The 21,797-nt window shown below is 40.7% G+C and overlaps 1 protein-coding gene across 1 annotated transcript in view; it reads right to left on the bottom strand.

The window, feature by feature from the left end:
* Window positions 1-21,797, bottom strand: part of alg3 (ALG3 alpha-1,3- mannosyltransferase) — a 36,178-nt gene that overhangs the window by 6,861 nt on the left and 7,520 nt on the right. Inside the window, exons 5-7 of the mRNA XM_067995149.1 lie at window positions 19,721-19,841; window positions 4,337-4,542; window positions 704-779 (exon numbers count right to left, since the gene is read on the bottom strand). Of these exons, the coding sequence (XP_067851250.1) occupies window positions 704-779; window positions 4,337-4,542; window positions 19,721-19,841 (403 nt within the window). The remainder of the gene's footprint in view (window positions 1-703; window positions 780-4,336; window positions 4,543-19,720; window positions 19,842-21,797) is intronic.

Here is a 21,797-nt window from a genome sequence, read left to right as displayed (position 1 = left end):
TATCCAAAAACCAAATGCATTTTGAGAAGTAATGCAAGAATTACAGAAATATAGCACATTTCCAAATATGTTGATTTAGGAATTAGAGAGTGGTTTGCTACCCATATATTTATATTCCTTCCTTGCTCCCTATCCCAACATTACAATTTCTTGTCTTGACTAGTACAGAAACACAGCAAAGGATTTGCAACTTAAAACAAATATCTGACCCAATTGTGTTCCTTGCTACCTACATAGTCACAAAGTGACTCCAATTTTGTTAAAATGTTGAAACAATTGATGGAAATGGTTTTGAAACTTGTTGTTGGGGACACCCTACAAATATTAACTCACTCCGAGAGACCCCCTGAAAATACTGACACATTCTCGGGGACAGTATGCATATATTATTACAAAGACACCTGTCTTGAAGGTCAGTTTGAGCTACCCAAAGGAAAACAACGTTATTGTTGCAGAAAGCAGTTTGATATACACAATAATTGAAATGACATGGCAGAAAGCCGATGGTCTTGCAGACTTCCTAGGATCCCTGGACTCGTTTGAAAACCAATGATTTGGAGTGTTGGTACTTGAGCCTACGTTACACATATCCATGAGAGCGTCTTACCACCCGGGCCTCGCTTCTCCTGACATCTGTATTGTGTCTTGCTTTTTTTAATATCATAAATATACCTAATGATACTATCAATTTTGGAAGGATATGATCTGCTGTTACACTTTGGTGCTGTGTTTTTCTCTCTTCAGGGTTCTTCAGAAGTGAAAAAATTCCCTCCTCAGATCTGGGGCACATAAACCAAGGAACAGAAATCAGTACAGTATCTGCAAGCAACTCATTAGAATTAAAATATAGGGCTGTGAATAATTTGGAATGAACATATTTTTCTTATGGGTTATTGGGAGCCTTTTTCATGGTACACGGTTTTTTATAACAATCATTTCAGCACCTCCTGTTCTATGCAAAAGTCTATGGAAATGTTCAACATCTAGGGCAGCGATGTCCAACCCATCCGGCCTGCCTCCTTATCCTATCTGGCCTGCGGAGCTCTATCTTTGGATCCTTCCCACTAGTAGAAACAGCTAATCTGTCGATGGGTTTGTGGGAATTTTAAAAAATCTCAGGCAACGCTACAGGCTCTGTGACCAGCACACTGAAATGATCCTCCTCAGGTAGGGTCTGACATGTCAATCCAGAATGTACCAGTTGACAAAGCCTGTTTCTACCAGTGTGGTTTTCCAGAGGTGAAAACTTTTCATTAATGGTGCTAAACTCATCTGTCATGTGAGTGTATAAGCAGATCCACCTTGGAGCAAATGACTGGCCCAGGCTCACAAAGGCTGGGCTGGAGGTTTCCAGCCCCTCATAGTCAGCTGCCAAACAAGATACTCTGAGACCCTGTGCCATAGTATCATTGGCATTTTCCCCACCATGCCTCAGGTACAGTGGCCACCATTAACTGGCCCATGAGTTCCAATGCTGCAGTTTCTACCAGTTGCCTGGCTCCTTCCTGCTGCAGCCTTCCATTCACCCCAGTCCCAATTCTACTGGTGCCTCTCAGCACCCACAGTTACAGCAGGAGAGAAGAGACAGAGAGTGAGGAAAAACAGATAAGAGAAAAAAGTAAAAGAGCAGAGGGGGAAACAGTAGGAAAGGCAGAGAGAAGACGAGAGATAGAAAGGACTATGAAAGAGAGAGACCAAAGTGAGGGCAGAAACACATAGAAATGAAGGATGGAGGCTAAAGAGAAAGAGACTGAAGCAAAGGTGCAGAGAGAGACTGAAAGCATAGAAACATAGAAAATAGGAGCAAGAGTAGGCCATTTGGCCCTTTGGACCTGCTCTGCCATTCAAAAAGATCATAGCTGATCGTCTAACTTGGTACCCTGTTCCCGCTTTTTCCCCATATCTCTTGATCCCTTTAGCATTAAGAAATATATCTATCTCATTCTTGAATACATCTAATGACTTGGCCTCCACTGCCTTCTGTGGTAGAGAATTCCACGGGTTCACCACCCTCTGAGTGAAGAAATTTCTCCTCATCTCGGTTCTAAATGGCATACCCCGTATCCTGAGACTGTGACTCCTGGTTCTGGACTCCCGGCCATCGGGAACATCCTCCCTGCATCTAGTCTGTCTAGCCCTGTTAGAATTTTATATGTTTCGATGAGATCACCTCTCAGTCTTCTAAACTCTAGTGAATATAGGCCTAGTCGACCCAATCTCTCCTCATACGTCAGTCCCGCCATCCCAGGAATCAGTCTCGTAAACCTTTGTTGCACTCCCTCCATGGCAAGGACATCCTTCCTCAGATAAAGAGACCAAAACTGCACACAATACTCCAGATGTGGTCTCACCAAGGCCCTGAATAACTGCAGTAAGGCATCCCTGCTCCTGTACTCAAATCCTCTTGCAATGAAGGCCAACATACCATTCGCCTTCCTAACTGCTTGCTGCACCTGAATGCTCGCTTTCAGCGACTGGTGTACAAGGACACCCAGGTCTCGTTGCACCTCCCCTTTTCCCAATCTATTACCATTCAGATAATAATCTGCCTTTCTGTTTTTACAACCAAAGTGGATAACCTCACATTTATCCATGTTATACTGCAACTACCATGTTCTTGCCCATTCACCCAACTTGTCTAAATCACATTGGAGCATCTTTGCATCCTCCTCACAGCTCACATTCCACCTCAGTTTTGTGTCGTCTGCAAACTTGGAAATGTTACATTTAGTTCCCTCATCCAAATCCTTAATATATATTGTGAATAGCTGGGGCCCAAGCACTGATTCCTGCGGTACCCCACTAGTCACTGCCTGCCAGTTTATTCCGTTTATTCCTACTCTCTGTTTCCTGTCTGTCAACCAATTCTCAATCCATGCCAGTATATTCCCCTCAATCCCATGTGCTTTAATTTTGCACACTAACCTCTTGTGTGGGACCTTATCAAAAGCCTTCTGAAAATCCAAATACACCACATCCACTGGTTCTCCCCTTTCTATTCTACTAGTTACATCCTCAAAAAACTCCAGTAGATTTGTTAAGCATGATTTCCCTTTCATAAACCCATGTTGACTTAGTCCAATCCCGTTAATGCCCACCAAGTGTTCTGATATCACATCTTTTATAATAGACTCTAGCATTTTCCCCACTACCAATGTTAGGCTAACTGGTCTGTAATTCCCTGTTTTTTCTCTCCCTCCTTTTTTAAATAGTGGGTTACATTTGCCACCCCCCAGTCAGTAGGAACTATTCCAGAGTCTATAGAATTTTGGAAGATGATCACCAATGCATCCACTATTTCCAGGGCCACTTCCTTTAGTACTCTGACAGAAAGAAAGAGTGAAATGAAAGTGGAGAGACTGAAGTGATGGAAGAAAGAGCGTGGCAGAGACAGAGAGCGCGGCAGAGACAGAGAGACAGTGAGAGACTGAAATGAAAGAGGGGAGAATCATTTCAGGCACATTTACAGTACAGCGATAGTACCACAGCAAAGCAGTTTCTGTATTCCACCTATGTTAAAGTTAATAGTGTAAGCGCATCTTTAACCACTAACTGGTTGGATCAGAAGGATCCAATCTAGGGAATGGTTATGTACCAGAAAGGGCAATATATGCTCAGGATCCTGGCAACTCTGAATTGTTCCAAAAAGTCATTGTCAATAAATGAGACATACAGAATTATTGTAATGTCATTGTGAAATGCAAAATTTTAATTTCTAGAGAAAAAAGATTAAAAACATTTTGGAAATGTGATTGGAGATTATTGCCGTAGGATTTGTAATGTAGCCTACAGATAGTCTTTCTGCCCTGTAGAAATTTAGGCTAATACTTTGTGATTTTATAGCATGGCAGAATCTGGTTCTATACCCACAGAAGTAAGCGGTAGTGCTGCCACTGCAGTAAACTGCTCTCAATTTGGCTCAACTGGCAATTTCAGTGAAGGGCTACAGTACTGGCTGGTGTGGGAAAAGGAAAACAATTAACAAAAACATGGTAGATGGGAGAAGAAACATTCTTCAAAGGTTGCATTCAGGCACATTGCTAAAGCAAAATAGAGGAAGCGCACATCATTGGGGCGGAATAGAGGCAGTTTTACACTGTTTCTGTCTGCACTATATATGATCCTGGAGTTTTTGGCGCTGCCACTGGATGTCAAAAGTGTTCTATTCTCCAGTAGAGACTTTTCTCTACTTGACAAACACAAATATGTCACAAAAATGTTACCATTAAACAAGCACACCTAATTATTTCCATTATGTGGCGTGCATTCTACACCCGAACCCCACACACAGATCAAATGCACCTACTGCACACCAACCTGATGCAAATACACCTACTTGTTCCATCTGTAGAGTGCAAAGAGAATCAAGATGGTCAGGTGTGCTACCAGCAGTGCAAGGTGGAAGTAACGATTCAGGAAGACCTCTTCAGGCAGGAAACGCCAGTTCACTGTCCACTTGAAAAGAAACTGGCGGCCAAGGTCGAACGCTCTTCCCAAATACCCAACTGGATTCACCATGAGGAAAGGCAATCCCAGCACCACCTAAGTAATGTATGGGGAAGAAAAATAATATTTTGATCATCCAAAAGTGATAGTGAATACAAAAATATTCTTTACGTACATCCTTCTACTTCTACATTATATTGAATGTTAAAGTGGAGGAGAGCTGATTATGTGTGACTAGCTTACAGAAGTTGAAACCAGCACCTAGCATGGAAACCCAAAGTGAGTGCCCCTTTTAGGAGCAAAAAATATTAACATAAAACAACTAATTTCCTGCATTTTCTGTTCTATCCGGAGAAGCTGAACTGCTTTTCTACTCTAAGTTACAAAATAATAATAGATGACTGAAAGACCCTTTGAAACTATTTACACAGTAAAAGAAAACAGAACATACTAAAATATCAGACAGGAAGAGACCACTTGGTCCATTTAGCCTGGTCCATACAGTGGTGATGTCTTATGCATCGTGTCAAGAGACTCCCTCCCTACCCCTAGCTGCCATGTAATCTCCTGGAAGAGGCAAAACCCCAGATCAAAACTAGTCCAGGAGACCAGATTGACCATGACTTATATTAATTGGTACCTATTATATGATCCGATCCCCACCCCAGCCAGGAACAGGTCCAGCTCACTCCTGAACAGTGAATCAGCACTCACTGCAGAAGCTGGCGGTCTGTTCCACAGGTCTACCATTCACAGGGAAAAGAAGAATCGCCCAACATCTAATCCATTTCTTCCCTTGTGTAATTTAGTCCTCCTCAACCTATCAAATTGAAATAATTAGTCAGCGTGCATACAATCTAGTCCCTTCAGTATTTTATAGAATCCAATCAAATTGCCCACGAGGCTATGGTTCTCTAAAATATATAGTCCCAGATCTTTAAGCCTATCTGAGTAGCTAAAGTGTTTCAAACTGGGAATCACTCTTGTGGTCCTCCTCTGAACCTTTTCCAAAGCCTCAATATCACCAACCAAGTGAAGGGATCAGAACTGGACACAATAATCTAAATGAGGCCTAACCAAGATCTTGTACAAGGACAAAATGCTATGTTTTGTTTTGTAATGGATAGTCCTGTGAATGCAGCCTGGTACCCTATTGGCTTTAGCTGTATCTTCTCTGCATTGGTCGTGGACCTTTAGAGAGTTATGAACTACAATACCAAGATCTTTTTCTTTCACCGCAGGCTTCAGTTCAGTTACTTGTAAGATGTAAGTATGCTTAGCGTTGATCCTGCCCATTTGCATAATATGCACTTATCTAAGTTAAATATCATTTGCCAAATGGAGTGAACTGCTTTTGGAATGGAACTGGATAGGCACAATGCTAGATGGGGTATATATATATTAAAAAAGGGTAAGAAGTCATGTGATATTAGAAGGCAATCTGGGGGTGTTCTCATACAAATCCTTAATGGGGGAAAGCTAGTTATGAATATATACAATGGTCCATTAAAGGTTTATGATCTTTTATATGTGGTCATTGAACTACGTATTTTCACTCATGGACCTTCATGATCTATTGTGCAGTTTTATGGTTTCCATTAAAAAAAGCCAGTGAGAAACAGACTAATCCCATATCCAAAGGATTAGTCCCCTGATACGTAGAGGAGAAACTCAACAGTTTTGTCATTGATTGCATCATTGCAGCAATAAAACTAGAAAATCAAGCTGAAAAAAAGACAGTACTAATCAAATGACATGATAGATAGTAGCAGTGTGTTTTCATGCTGCATTTATATAGAAGTGTGGCATGTGCAGTTAAAGTCGCAAACAACAACTATTTACCTTCCCCAATGACTAAGGAAAGTTCATACAGGCATAATTGCTTTGTTGGTTTGCATGGCATGAACATGACTAACTCTGTAGTCAATGGAAAGCTACTTTGAATTTATGTTACTAGTACTGCAAGCTGCAACTACCTCTCAGCAGTCTGCAGTGCCTCAAGTATCATCTCATCTACACTCCCGGTCTATCGTAGACCTCAGGGCTGCAGAAACCTGGCAATTTAAGTGTGTGATCAATCTTCCACTGGAGATGTAACTGTTGAGGGAACCAACCTGCAGGGAGGCAGGCCCGGCCTCCACTTGCATTTGGGCGCTTATGAACACACAAATATTAAAAGTAGCTTTTGCAGCAGTCAGGAAGCAGTGAACAAAGAATTTTTCAGTAAACCAGAGACACAGTGAAAGAGTTCAAATGTAAAGTGTTTATTCCACAGTTGGTGGAGAAACTGCTTAGTATAAAACCAGTTTCAGTATGTTCATAAACTAGACTAACATCTGACCACCTGTTCTTCCAGATAAAGGGATTTAAGGTACAATCAATTGTTTGCTCTCAAAGACCAGAAAGGCAGCGAGTCATTGCTCAACAGCGACTGAAAGGTTTAATTAGCAGCTTACAAACAGTGAGATGGAGAACTGCACAACAGACTGATTGATTAAAATCCAACTGAAAGCAAACTCTAGTATCGATTTAAGCATGCATCAATATCACTGCCCTACATCTCAAAATGAACATACAGTAGTTACTAGGACTATAATGAACTTGTTAATTTTCTTCAAAATTACAAACACACGGTCTATTGAACTTCTGCATGGCACGGGGCAGCTGGGGTTGAGGCAGGGAGAGCTCCCACTTCTGTATAGTCCTAGACATGCAATGTCAAGAGACTTGCTGGAGTCTTCCTCCCTACAACTATTTTCCTCTTTTTTTTGACACAGATCCACTTCACAGCTTGGATCTGAACCCGCACATGTGCTGAAGGAAGTTCTTTAGCTGCATGTCTAGAAGTTCCAAACCATGAACTACTGTTCAATGGAATATGCTGGATGCCCATACAGTGGTCAAGAGTATAGTGGCAATGTGCTCACGTGAGTTAAGCAGCACAGCACGTTGCTTCCAAGTCTCACGTATCTGCTAGCAAAGAACTTCAGTGTTGTCAAATGACCAACTCATGGCTTGGGGGAGAAGGAAAGTATGGTTTCTGACATGCCTGGCAATGGAAAATTGAAACCATTAACCTTTGTGGCAGACTTGTTAATCTTATACCTTAATCTAATCTTAGACTTGTTATACTGTATACCTGAGGCACTGTTGAGAATAGTGAAACCCAGTCATACTCATTAATGGAACCCCAACCCGGGGGGAGGAGAGGGATCAGACCTGTTATTGGGAGCTGGGATTTTCCCCCTCTCAGCTGCAGATTTAATGGTCCTGGCTGAACAAACAGCAGGAAGCTTGTCAGTGTTCTGAACTGGTAAGCTGCAAGGTTTTAGATGATTAAACTCCTGCAGTAAGCTTTATGCTTCTCAGTTTTTCTCTGTGTATATATCTCTTTCTCTCTCCCCCTTTCCTTTCAGTTCCCACCGAGACCTGCAAGACAGATCTAAAACTGGGACTGCAGGGGATAAAGGACTAAAGGCAGGAAGAAGTGCAGAGAAAACCAGCATCAGAAGGCTGGGACTTGGAGTTGACATATAAGGAGTTGGGAGAGAATGGGTCGTCTGGGAGCACTACGGGATGAATTAAGCTGTTGATAAAAATGTCTCAGAGATTCCGTGAGTTTTTATGCTGTGATATTGGACAGAAGTTTTGAGAGTGTCTCTCTCTGAGTAACTATCTTAAGAAAGATAACTAAGTGCTGGTTGTGGTATTCTGCTGGGCGCTACAATTACAGATGTGGATAGGAGAAGGTAGTTGAAAGATATTTAAACCGAGTTAATTTTTAATTGAAAGGAACAGATGGCAGAGCCACCCCATGTCAGAGGAACGTGTTTGTTTTTTTATCAAGTGTTTTAAAATCTTTGGCAGGAATGTCCTTCCTCCTGGGTTTTCGCAAAATAATGATGTTATCCAGTTTTGATGGACCTGGTTGTGCGGCTAGCCCCTCTCAGCTTCCATGCACAAACTAGCACCTTTAGGGAAGTAAAACAAACAAAAGCTAAATGGACAGGATCGGTGCGGCTCATTCCTGCAGAATATTTCTCTGTCCCGAATGTGTGCTCCATTACTATTGAAGTCTGTGATTTAATCTCAGCAGTATTTTAGCTTTAGAAACATGCCATTGAATTAGTATACTACTATGAACTCCCTTTACGTTAAAGTAATACATCAGACCCATTTTCTCTTTTACTTGATGTTCATTTGAAAAGGGTTACAGTGAGTGATGCCATATGCAAAGTGCACTTCACATAAAGGCAGAAGAGACATGGTAAGGTTAAAGGGAAAGTGTTTCTGCTGGTCTGAGTTCCAGCAGCTGTGAGCCTTATATCTCAGCCCTGCTTCCAGTGGCTTCTTGAACACTGAATCCTGACTGGCTACATGACAACCAGCTCAAGCTCACCAAGGTAGAGACACAATAACGAACACAGGTCTGCAAAATCCACTCAAACAGACCTACATAAATGGTCTCCTTACTTCCCAATCTCTGCAAACCTCAATCACGGCATCTTCCCCACATGGGTTTCATGTTTATTTGCATGTGATTCCGTTTATTTGTCTCAGCCTTCCTTCCATTCGCTCTGCCACATATGCATTTTCAACTTGAACAGTTTTTGAGGCCTGAGGACATGCATCTATTGGTTTTGTGGAGGCCTGCCAGGTAACAGGACACTCATGTAGAAGACTTGGACCTGCACTCTAATAACAGAAGAACCCAGATTGAAACTGAAGAAAATAATTCAGATCCCTCATCCTTTCTGCCCTTGGACACTCTTATATTCCTCATTTTATATTTGGATCGCCCGTGAAGTTGCTCACAGGGAGGAAGGTGCAAGTTGTGCATATGCAAAATGGCAGTGAGGAGCACTGATAACTTGCTATAACCGATAGGAAGAAAGCAAATACTAGACAAGCTAGCCAAGTTTAAAGGAGCACAAAACTAGGGAGGAAAGGCACTAGATCCATATATAAAAATTCAACAGAAAAAGGAATAGAGTCAGAGGACTGACGAACAGCAAATGCAATTCCGATCTTCAAAAAGGGAGATAGAACTAGCCACTAACGGAATAAATAATGTATTTAGAAGGAATTTCTTCACACAGAGAGTGGTGAGAATGTGGAACTCACATGGAGTGGTTGAAGCAGACAGCAGAGAAGCATTTAAGGTGAGGCTTCATGCATAAATGAGGGTGGAGGGAATAGAGGGATACATAGGCAGGGTGGGAAGACGTGTGGAATATAAGCACCGGCATTATCAGTTGGCCCATTTCTGTTCTATAGATTCTATGTAATTCTATGTTTGTATTTAAGATGAATGGCTTGGCCACCTCCATCAGATGTCAGGCATAGACAACTAAAAATCTGTAACAAATGTATAAATTGGGTTGGGATGTGATTTCTGTGAGTGAAACTGTTATTTGACACAATTAAAGAAACTGATACCATGCTAATACTTAAACAAAAATTATTCATTTTGTTCTAGCAGCTACAGGCTTTTTCTTATGGCAGGAATGGAAGAAAGACACAGGTGCTTAGGGCAGTAGTGGAAGGAGGAAGCAAGAAAAGTACACAGGCGCTCAGGGAAGTGGGAGAGATGGCAGGAGTTTTCAAAAGGCAAGAGGCCCGATTTGGACAGCCCTAAGACGGGTGGCGCACTGGCGAGCAGAGCTACCTACTTTGGAGATGGAGCTGGAAGGACATAATCAGAGCTAAATATAATAAACGGGTTAAGTTTCTAAGCATGACATACAGGTATCAGAAATTGTGTGAGGAAAAAGGAAAATGTTACAACAAGTGTTATATGCAAGATTGATCTTTAAATGTCTATAGATAGATGTCACATGTCAAATTGGATCCAACTCCCGGTGTCGCGACCTCATGAGAAAAGCCACGGGAGATTCACTCCTATAAATAAATATGTGGAGTCAGCCTGAAGTGTGTAAGTCTACCCGAGCAGGAAAGGTGGTGGATCCGTGCTTTTTCCTTCTATTTCAGTCTAACTTCTGCAATTGGAATAATGCAGATCCTAGTTCCCATGTCAAGTGACTGCTGCCCAGGTGGCATGACTCCCCACATGCCCAAGAGCAATGGTTGCATGCCATGCAGGGCTCAGAAACCGTTAAAGGTTTGGGATACTCATAACGAAATGTGAGCAGAGGAAAAAGAAATTAGATCAAACACAAACAAATGTCAAAGCTGAATATAAACAACAATGCAGAAGAAATATTGGGCCATAATTTGCTGTGGCACGGCATCTAACAGCGTCTGCTGTTAGTTAGACTTGCCCTTGCATGTTTAATTTTTTGCGTGGCAAGTTGCTGAAAGTGTGAGCTGATAACAGCACAGCGAGGGAAACCGGGCATCTGGGGCCTGTGTGAACAGGGCAAACGACTGTGTTTGTCCTTAACCAATCAGATTGAAGGATTGTGAAATTAACAGCACAAGGATCGAGAAGGAAGTGTAAATTAGAGTGGGTGAATTGAATGTCAATCAGGTACAGAAAGAGAAATAAAAGACAGGGAAAGAAAGATTGGATTAAGAGAGAGAGAAAAAAAAGACAGAAAGGAAATGATAAAAAAATTTAAAATTTTATATTTTAAAAATCTCCAACAATGATTAAAACCTGAAGGAATAAGACGCCACACTTGTAATCATTAATTTTCAGTTCCAGAGAGCTTGATTAGCAGTAATTAACACTTATCATGTCATTAAAAGGGTACTTAGACTGAAATGGACAAGACTTAACTTTCTATGACGAGTTTAGTTTGTATATACTGCACAAAAACAGCAACTTCATGCCATTCAATGCATTTCAATGGTGAGGCAGACAGCGAGATGCCGTTTTCGTGAAGCTAACGGCAGAGCGGCACATCTCGGAGTGCAATTCTTGGATTTCTGCATTTAACCGTGCATCTGCCCCTCGCCTGAAGTTGTGCATAAATAACAGCAAGCGCCATTAGGATCACTATTATTTTGACAGCAAATTCTGGCCTACTATGTTTACTAGATTACCAATGATACTACAAACAGAATAATGAATATGATATGTGTCATGGAATAATCATTTAGTTGTAAAGTATACATTAAACACACAGTGCATTACAGCAAAAAATATTTTACATAATCTGTCCCATCAATCATGCACTACTAGCATCATTCACTGGATGTACCACATTTACTAATGCACTGTGTGACTATAAAGTGCTGGTATGAGAGAACTGGTTGTTTAATTTACCATGAGTGTCAAGGTCAAATCTAAGACTGTTTTAAAGAATTATAATTTGAATAGACACAAAGCCAGTTTCTGAATTTGGCCAGCCTGGATTAATTAGGAATAAATTACACTTTATTAGGCAGTTTGGCTCAGTGTAAAAATCTTACAGAGCACAATAGTGAAGGGACAGTTCTTCTAATATATTTAAACATTCCATACAGGGATTACACACTTATTTGCACAAGCCCATGTACAGATAGTCTGTAATCCTCTCGATCTTAAAGGCAAGTGGAGGCAAAGACTATGGAATCATTGAAGAGATGCTTGATGGAGGAACTGCATACCCCATGAGGAAATCTTGGATTTGAATAAAGGCACACTGAGTCCTTCTGTGCCACAAGTGTAAACAAATGCAGCATACGAGCACACTGCAATAATGCACCACTTTATGCTCTGTGTTGTTGATTACTATATTGACCATTATATTCAAACTATTATCAATATTTTATCACTACATACAACAAATTGCCAACTAATGCAGTAAATGTATCATGCAGATTAGTTATTTATTTCATTTTCATTGTTATATAGGAGTTGAATTGCAAAGTAGCTGTGCCACTTTCAGTGCCTGAATACTGTTCACACTGTTCCAGAAGGCACTTGCAGCGATGCATTTTTGGGATAATTTTCCTCCTTCCAAAATCCACACTTGTACAATTACACTTGAAATTCTGGAACACTAAAAAAAAACTAGTACGTACAATTATTTCAGGCTCAAGACCAGATGAAACTTGAGATCTAAAGCGAATATAACTTTTGAACTCTGGCCAGTTTGTTGATTCTTAATGATTTAAGGTCCTTAATGCCTTGAAAGCTAATCTATTCTTTTAATGTAAAATTATCCTAAGATATGATGTACATAGGCAAACTGCAGTACTTTAAACACATTTGTTGTCGCCATTCAGATCCTGTTCTATTAATTAATTGGCTGAAGCATAAATTACAATACTATAATATTTTAAAGCATAAACAGTGAATTGTATTTCTGGTGTTTAGGTTAGTACTAGGGCAATGGGAATACATACTGGCTGAAAAGTACATAAGAATGAACAGGATTATTTAAATCCAACATTTAACTCCAACACGTTGCTGTACAACGCAATAAAAAGGATATAGAGGCACTGGAGAGGGAATAAAAAAATTTACAAGGATGATACCAGAAGTGAGAGGATATGCTTATCAGGAAAAGCTGAACAGGCTGGGGCTCTTTTCTCTAGGAAAGAGAAGGCTGAGGGGTGACCTAATAGAGGTCTTTAAAATTATGAAAGGGTTTGATAGGGTAGACGTAGAGAAGATGTTTCCACTTGTGGGGGAGACCAAAACTGGGGGCCATAAATATAGGGCCCAGATTTTGCTGTCAAAATAATGGTGAGGCTAATGGCGCTCGCAGTTATAGAATCTCAGAATCATAGAAAGGTTACAGCATGGAAGGAGGCCATTAGGCCCATCAAGTCCATGTCAGCTCTATGCAAGAGCAATCCAGCTAGTCCCACTTCCTTGCCCTATCCCCGTAGCCTTGCAAATTTTTTCCTTTCAAGTACTTATCCAGTTCCCTTTTGAAGGCCATGATTGAATCTGCCTCCACCACCCCCTCGGGCAGTGCATTCCAGATCCTAACCACTCGCTGTGTAAAAAAGCTTTTTCTCATGTCACCATTGGTTCTTTTGCCAATCACCATAAATTTATGTCCACTGGTTTTTGAACCTTCCACCAATGGGAACAGTTTCTCTCTATCTACTCTGTCTAGTCCTTTCATGATTTTGAATACCTTGAACAAATCTCCTTGTAAACGTCTCTGTTCCAAGGAGAACAACCACAGCTTCTCCAGTCTATCCACATAACTAAAGCCCCTCATCTCTGGAATCACTCTAGTAAATCTCTTCTGCACCCTCTCTAAGGCCTTCGCATCTTTCCTAAAGTGCGGTGCCCAGAACTGGACACAATACTCCAGTTGTGGCCGAACCAGTGTTTTATAAAGGTTCATCATGACTTCCATACTTTTGTACTCTATGCCTCTATTTATAAAGCCCAGGATCCTGTATGCTTTTTTAACCGCTTTCTCAACCTGCCCTGCCACCTTCAACGATTTGTGAACATATACCCCTAGATCTCTGTTCCTATACCCTTTTTACAGTTGTGTCCTATAGTTTATATTGCCTCTCTTCATCCTTCCTACCGAAATGTATCACTTCACATTTTTCTGCGTTAAATTTCATCTGCCACATGTCCGCCCATGCCACCAGCCTGTCTATATGCTCTTGAAGTCTATCACTATCCTCCTCACTGTTTACTACCCTTCCAAGTTTTGTGTCATCTGCAAATTTTGAAATTGTGCCCTGTACACCCAAGTCCAAGTCATTATTATATATCAAGAAAAGCAGTGGTCCCAGCACCGCCCCCTGGGGAACACCACTGTGCACCTTCCTCCAGTCCGAAAAACAACCGTTCACCACTACTCTCTATTTCCTGTCACTCAGCCAATTCTGTATCCATGTTGCTAACGCCCCCTTTATTTCATGGGCCATCCTTGATGTTAAGCCTACCATGCGGCATTTTATCAAACGCCTTTTGGAAGTCCATATATACATCAATTGCATTGCCCTCACCTACCCTCTCTGTTACGTCATCAAAAGACTCTATCAAGTTAGTTAAACATGATTTACCTTTAACAAATCCATGCTGGCTTTCCCTAATCAATCCACACTCGTCCAAGTGACTGTTAATTCTGTCCCGGATTATCGTTTCTAAAAGTTTCCCCACCCCCGAGGTTAAACTGACTGGCCTATAGTTGCTAGGTTTATCCTTACACCCTTTTTTGGACAAGAGTGAAACATTTGCAATTCTCCAGTCCTCTGGTACCGTATCTAAGGATGTTTGGAAGATTATGACCAGTACCTCCGCAATTTTCAACCTTACTTCCCTCAGCAACCTAGGATGCATCCCATCCGGACCGGGTGACTTATCTACTTTAAGTACAGCTAGTCTTTATAGTACCTCGTCTTTATCAATTTTTAGCCCATCCAGTATCTCAACTATATCTTCGTTTACTGAGACTTTGGCAGCATCTTCTTCCTTGGTAAAGACAGATACAAAGTACTCATTTGGTACCTCGGCCATCCCCTCTGCCTCCATGAGTTGATCTCCTTTATGGTCCCTAATCGGCCCCACCCTCTCCTCTTACTACCCGTTTACTGTTTATGTGCCTGTATAAAACTTTTGGATTCCCTTTTATGTTGGCCGCCAGTCTATTCTCATACTCTCTCTTTGCCCCTCTTATTTTCTTTTTCACTTCCCCTCTGAACTTTCTATATTCTGCCTGGTTCTCACTTGTGTTATCAACCTGACATCTGTAATACGCCCCTTTTTCCCATTTCATCTTACTCACTATCTCTTTTGTCATCCAGGGAGCTCTGGCTTTAGTTGCCCTATCTTTCTGCCTTGTGGAAATGTGCCTAGACTGTACCGAACCATCTCCTCTTTAAAGGCCGCCCATTGTTTGATTACAGTTTTGCCTGCCAATCTTTGATTCCAATTTACCCGGGCCAGATCTGTTCTCATCCCATTGAAATTGGCCCTCCTCCAATTGAGTATTTTTACCTTAGAGTGGTCCGTGTCCTTTTCCATAGCTAGTCTAAACCTTATGATACTATGATCGCTGCTCTCTAATTGCTCCCCCACTGACGCTTGCTCCACTTGGCCGCCTCATTCCCTAGAACCAAGTCCAGCAATGCTGCCTTCCTCAGTGGGCCGGAAACGTACTGGTTACGAAAGTTATCCTGAACATATTTCAAAAATTCCTCCCCCTCTTTGGCCCTTATATTATTATTATTATCCCAGGCTATATTAGGATAGTTGAAGTCCCCAGTTATCACTACTCTATGCTCCTCTATATCCTTCCCACTAGTTGGCGGCCTATAGAATACACCAATGGTGTAATGGCACCTCTTTTATTTCTTAACTCTAACCAAATAGATTCTGTCCTTGACCACTTCAGGGCATCCTCTCTCTCCAGTACTGCAATATTCTCCTTAATCAACACTGCCACCAACCCCCCCCTTTCTTTCCTTCTCTATCTTTCCCGAACACCATGTATCCAGGAATATTTAGTACCCGATCCTGCCCTCTTTTGAGCCAGGTCTCCATTCTCGCCACGACATCGTATTCCCATGTGGCTATTTGCGCCTGCAGCTTACTTATGCGCAAAAGGTACAGCAACTTCAGGCAAGGGGCAGATGCGTGGTTAAACTAAAATACCCAAAAGCTGCTGTCCGAGTTGTGCTGCTTTGCAGTTAGCTTCGCAAAATCGGCATCTCGCTGTCTACCTCACCATTGAAATGCATTGAATGGTGTGAAGTTGCTGTATTTGCATGGTAGATACGAACTAAACTTGCCAGAAAGTTAAGTCTTGTCCATCCTAGTCTAAGTACCCTTTTAACGATGTGATAACTGTTAATTACTACCAATCAACCTCTTTGGCACTGAAAATTAACTATTTTGTGGAATCTCATTCCTTCAGGTTTTAATTGTTGTTGGAGATTTAAAAAATATAAAACTTAATTTTAAAAAAAATACTTTTCCTTTATGTCTCTTTTTACTCTCTTTCTTAATCCAATCTTTCGTTATCCAATCTTTATTTTTCTTTCTGTAACTGATTTGACATTGAATTTGCCCATTCTAATTTACACTTCCTTCTTAGTCCTTGCGCTGTTAACCAATCAGATTGAAGGATTGTGAAATTAAGGAGATACACAGTTGCTTGCCCAGTTCACTCATCTCAGATGCCCTGTTTCCCTCGCTGCGACATTATCAGCTTGCACTTTCAGCAACTTGCTAAGCAAAAAATTTAAAACGTAAACATGCATGATCAAGTCTAACTAATGGCAGACGTCGTTAAATGCCCTGCTACTGCAAAATTTGGCCCAAGATAGTCACCAATAAATCTAATAGGGATATCAGGAGAAACTTCTTTACCCAAAGAATGATAAGAATGTGGAACTCGCTACCACAAGTAGTTGAGATGAGTAGCATAGATGCATTTAAGGGGAAGCTAGATAAGCACATGAGGGATAAAGGAATAGAAGGATATTCTGATAGGGTTAGATGAAGAGGGTGGGAGGAGGCTCATGAGGAGCATAAACGCCGGTATAGACCAGCTGGGCCAAATGGCCTGTTTCTGTGCTGTACATTTTATGTAATATGTAATGCTCAAAAGTAAATTTACACATGCATAGCAACTCAAATACAGCTACACTTTCTGCACACTTGAAAACCCTTTTCTAAGCGTCTAATGTGTATGCATGGTTATTTCCATAGTAACAACTAAATGCTGACAAAATATTTTCCTAGAGCACAAAAACTGAAGCTGAAATGCATGAATCCTTGCACAGCCACAACTGCACTTATTTAAAACAACAGTCTTTGAGATGGAAACAGAGCTTTGGGCTGATTCTTATCAAACCAGTCAAATTCAGGTGAAAGGAAGTTATAAAGGTAATTACTGGTTGAGATAATCAAGTGACATGTGGAACAAGAAAGTTCTTGAATTGCTGGCATCATGGCAATGTCATATGAAAAGCATCCACAGGTCTAGGATGTATAATGCAGGATAATGAATTAGGTAGGTATTCTGGAGCTTTGCTCTAGTAATTTTTTGGAGACAGGGATAAACTTTCTAGAACCTTTCCTTCAGATGTTAAATAGGTACAATGCAGAACAAAATGATCTCCAGAAGGAACAGGCCTGGTGTGCCAAATGCCCTTTTCTTGTTTCAAGTTTTCTTCTGTATTTATCCTTACAACCGTTAATCTCCCTTAGGAACAGATATTTACCAGCTTCTAGAAGAAGCTGACTTTATCCGCCAAAATAAATCACGGATTGCTTGATTTTTGGGAAAAAACTCAATATAGACATCCTGCTAATTGACCACCAATTAGGCAATGACCACAAAATTTCTTAGACAAGCATGGTACAGATGCAACCAGTCCGCTTTTTCTTTTGCCCTGTACGTGGTGGGAAAGCAGTATTCAGATGAAGTCTCATGACCTTTGAACACGTGTCCAAATTTTTCATTTGTGGTGAACCACTAGTCTTTAGTGAGTCCATTAGAGGCCCAAAAGGAGGGAGGCGTGTGTTTCCTCCGACTTCCAAAGGCAGTTCCTGGGCCCATGAAAATTCAGATCCTGGGCGAAGCCGGAATTGTAGAGTTCGTCATCTTTATATTGTTGGGTGGCGGTGGGAGTATTGCTGTATGCCACCGATAGTGCATTATCAGGTGAAATCACCATGAATGTATTACATGGTCAGTAAAGAAATTTGATGAACATTGCAAATAGTTGGTAGTATGGGCTTTCAACATATATGTGGTTGACAGCAACTATGAAAACTGATAATCTAGCCTAATTAAGTTATTTTCTGAAGAAAATCTAGAGATGTAGAGGGATTAATTATATTTAAAATATATAACCATCATTTATTTTGTTTGTAGATTAGTGTTGTTTGATCCTTAAAAAAAAAACTAGCAACATCCACCAAACCTTCATTGTCCTCTTACCCACTATAATAAAATATTCACTCAAATTAAACAATGGATCTGATATGACAAAGCAATTACTTCACAATACTCCTGTACAGTAGGTCACAGGCAGCAATATCAAATAACAGGAAGCCAATTTAAATAATGAGAAGATGTGTGGAGATGAAAAGAAATCCATACCCAGGAAACCCTCCTCAAACAGATCTAATGTTCTGATCTCATGCAACCTCAAGAATAACACAGCAAGAGGACAAAAACAGAGGGGTAGATTTTCAACTTGATGCCTGGGCATAAAACTGGCATGGCATAATTTCAATGGAAATAAAAATTAGGCAGTTTCTATATCGGATGGCCGATCTGCAACGTCCGTTTTACGCCCAGGCGGCAAGCTGACAATCTAGTCCAGAGTGTGAAGGTAAGGCGGGGGGTGGGGTAGAAAAAATATGGAATTTTTGATTTGAGATGTGGTAATTCAGCAGGAGCATTGCACTTAATCTGATCTAATCATTGCTAAGAACAATATCCATCAGCCTTAAAGAAAGCAGATTGAGATACTGGTTGATAATACAGCAGCTTCCATACGAACATGACTAAATAAAATTAATGATGAGCTCCGTTTACTAGCATTGAACAGTTTTGCCCAAGTTAGGTTTGTATTGCAGAATATCTCGCCAGCGCTATTCACTAAGTTTCTGAGCAGAAATGGTGCAGAAATTAGTATTACATGATTACAATATAGCTACCATTAGAGGTATGAAGAGCACTCGGTCAGAATATGAAGAAATACTGTTTGCTCTAAGAAGAGATAAAAAGGGTGTGGTGAAAATGGGAAAGTTATTTTAATTAGGGGCCAAATATAAATTGAGAATACCTAAGTGGTTCGGAGTTAGGGGAAGTCATGCTCAAACTGTATAGTATTTTGTCAGAGTGCACTTTGAGTGCTGTGTCCAGTTCTGGTCAACAACACTCAAGGGAGACATTCAAGATCTGGAGACAATTCAATGATAGTCATTATCCCTTGCATCAGGGGAGAGTTAAGAGGAAAGATTGGAGAAAAGTGGGCTTTTCAGACTTAAAAGGTGAACATAGAGATATACAAAATAATGAACAGTATGGAAAAAGATCAAGAAAATTACTTCAAACCAAACTGTGAGAGTTGGACAAAGTGTCACAGGTTCAAGATAATAAAAGTCAAAGAGTGATGTGTACATGATATGGACAGTGCAGATGAAAACCCTAGAATCACTTAATAAACAACTAGATGCTGTTATTGGTGGAAAGGGAACTATAGGATCATTCTGGAAGGGTGAGCTTAGACAGGCCGAATGGCTTTCCTCAGAAATATTTACCTTGTGATCTATAGAAACCACAGTTACTTGAATATTTAAGATTTTTAAATACAAAAATTGTAGTTTTACATTTTACAGCTATTCCAGTTCAGAGAGAAGCTGCACACCTGAGTTTTCATATACCTGCAATGCAGCACAGATGCCAAGCTTTGGGATGGTCCGCACCAATCCAAACTCAGAGACGAGAAGGAACAGCAGTCCTGGAGCGAAGAGCAAAACGTTCATCTTTACCGAAACAGCTAAACTGCCCAGGGAACAAACAGGATAAAGTTTACATTTCTTGGTCCAAGAGAATGTTAACTAAAAACTGTTCTTGTAAAATAAAAGAAAATGTAAACAGGGGGTAATTTTCCCCTTTACCATGTGGATGGTAAACTGGCGGAGTGGATTGCTTGCCTGTTCTAGAACGTGCCTAATTGTCAGTTCCGGTGGGCGATCTGCTCCGCTGGTTTACTGCCCAAGTGGTAAAGGTAAAAATTATCTCTACTGTCTGTATGGCTGTTAGTGAGTTGTGTTTATTTTTAATTTATTTTTTCTTATATATGCCAATTATGTTATATTCATAAATATATATATTTTGTAACTAAATCTGGATTCAGAAACAGATTTATTTCTATTTTGAAATAGAAATGGAACATTAAATCATTGTGACAATTTAAATCACTCCAAGGTCCTTATGTATTGCAGCCAATGTGTCACCCTAAACCTCAGCAGCATTCTCCCTGTTGCACCGATGTTTTTTTTGTATTTATTTTCTACATGGTCTCTTATAATCTCTGTGTGGAACTACTCAATTAGTTTCAATATTTGTTAAATTCTGGCTAGTTTTGTGTTGTGGAGAAGTATCTGCTGCAAACTGGATCAATAATTCTACTTGGAGCCTAAACAGCCCATCAAAGAGGAAATACCTCCCTCTTATAGGCATGGCTTGGATTCATTTAGTTCCAGAAATAACAAGATAATAACACTTTATCAAATAGTGGCTGTAAAGAACAGCCCTGCAACCCTCTCTCTGAGCTACATTTAAACTCAAGGACAGAGATGCCAGGGTAGTGCTGTAACACACATTACATGATGTAAGTGTCACTTTAACTCAGTCATAGCACTCTAGCCTGAGTCAAAAGGTTGCAGGTTCAAGCCCCACTATAAAGCAACATTATCTAGACTGATACTTCAATTCTGTCCTGAGGGAATTCTGCATTGTTGAAGGTGCCATGAACATTAACCCAAGGCTCACATTTGCCTGTTAGGTGGACATGGCACTTTTGCAAAAAAGAGCAGCGAGTCATCCAAATGTCCTGGCCAAGGTTCATCCCTCAACCAACACCATCTAACCAGATTAACCAGTTATTAATCTCACTGCTGTTGCAGGACCTTGCTTTGAACACTGTGGGGGATATCGAGACCCTGGAAAAGTATTAGAGGTAAGCCTCTCTGATCCCTCGCTTAAGTTATCAAGACAGGCTTAGAGAACTAGTGCTTTTTACATTGGAAAAGGGTAGACTTCTAGGAGATATGATTGAGGTCTTTAAAGTAATGAAGGGATTAGATTTTGTCTAAGTGGAATGGTTATTTGAACCAGATAACCAAGGGAGGACCAGGGGAGCATCATTCCAAGCTATGAAAGCAAAGAGTTAGATTAGATGCTAGGAAGTGCTTTGTTCACAGAAAGTCTGTAGCAGCTGGAACAGGTTGCAATACATGCAGTGTGTGTGGGTTCGCTTCAGGCATTCAAAAGTTAACTGGATGAGTTCCAATGAATGGAAGACATCTTGGGCAAGAATTTGCTGGCAAAATAGTGGTGAATATAATGAGCACACCATTATTAACGTGTAAATCGTCCAACAATTTGTGGCGAGGAAGAGATACCGAGTGAGTTGCGAATTGCCAAAACTTGCTGGGCGGTTTGCACTGCTCCACTGTTAGCCTCGTGTAAACAGCAGCTCGCTGTCAACCTCCCCGTGAATTTCAAAAACTTGCTGCATTTGCACGTTAATTACCAATGAAACTCACTGCAGAAAGTTAGGGCTGGTACTTAATAGCGTACGGTCCCCTTTAATGACAAGATTTATGTTCCTGCAATGCCACTCAACCTCTTTGGCCCAGAAAGGGCACAATTAAAACTTTGGAGTTTCATTCCTGCAGGTAGTAAATTGTTCTTAGAGATTTAAAAAATTTAAAATTTGTTTTCTTACTTTTC

The sequence above is a fragment of the Heptranchias perlo genome, chromosome 13 (assembly GCF_035084215.1).
Source record: "Heptranchias perlo isolate sHepPer1 chromosome 13, sHepPer1.hap1, whole genome shotgun sequence".
Classification (NCBI taxonomy): Eukaryota; Metazoa; Chordata; class Chondrichthyes; order Hexanchiformes; family Hexanchidae; genus Heptranchias; species Heptranchias perlo.
This window is presented reverse-complemented; position numbering and strand designations above follow the sequence as displayed.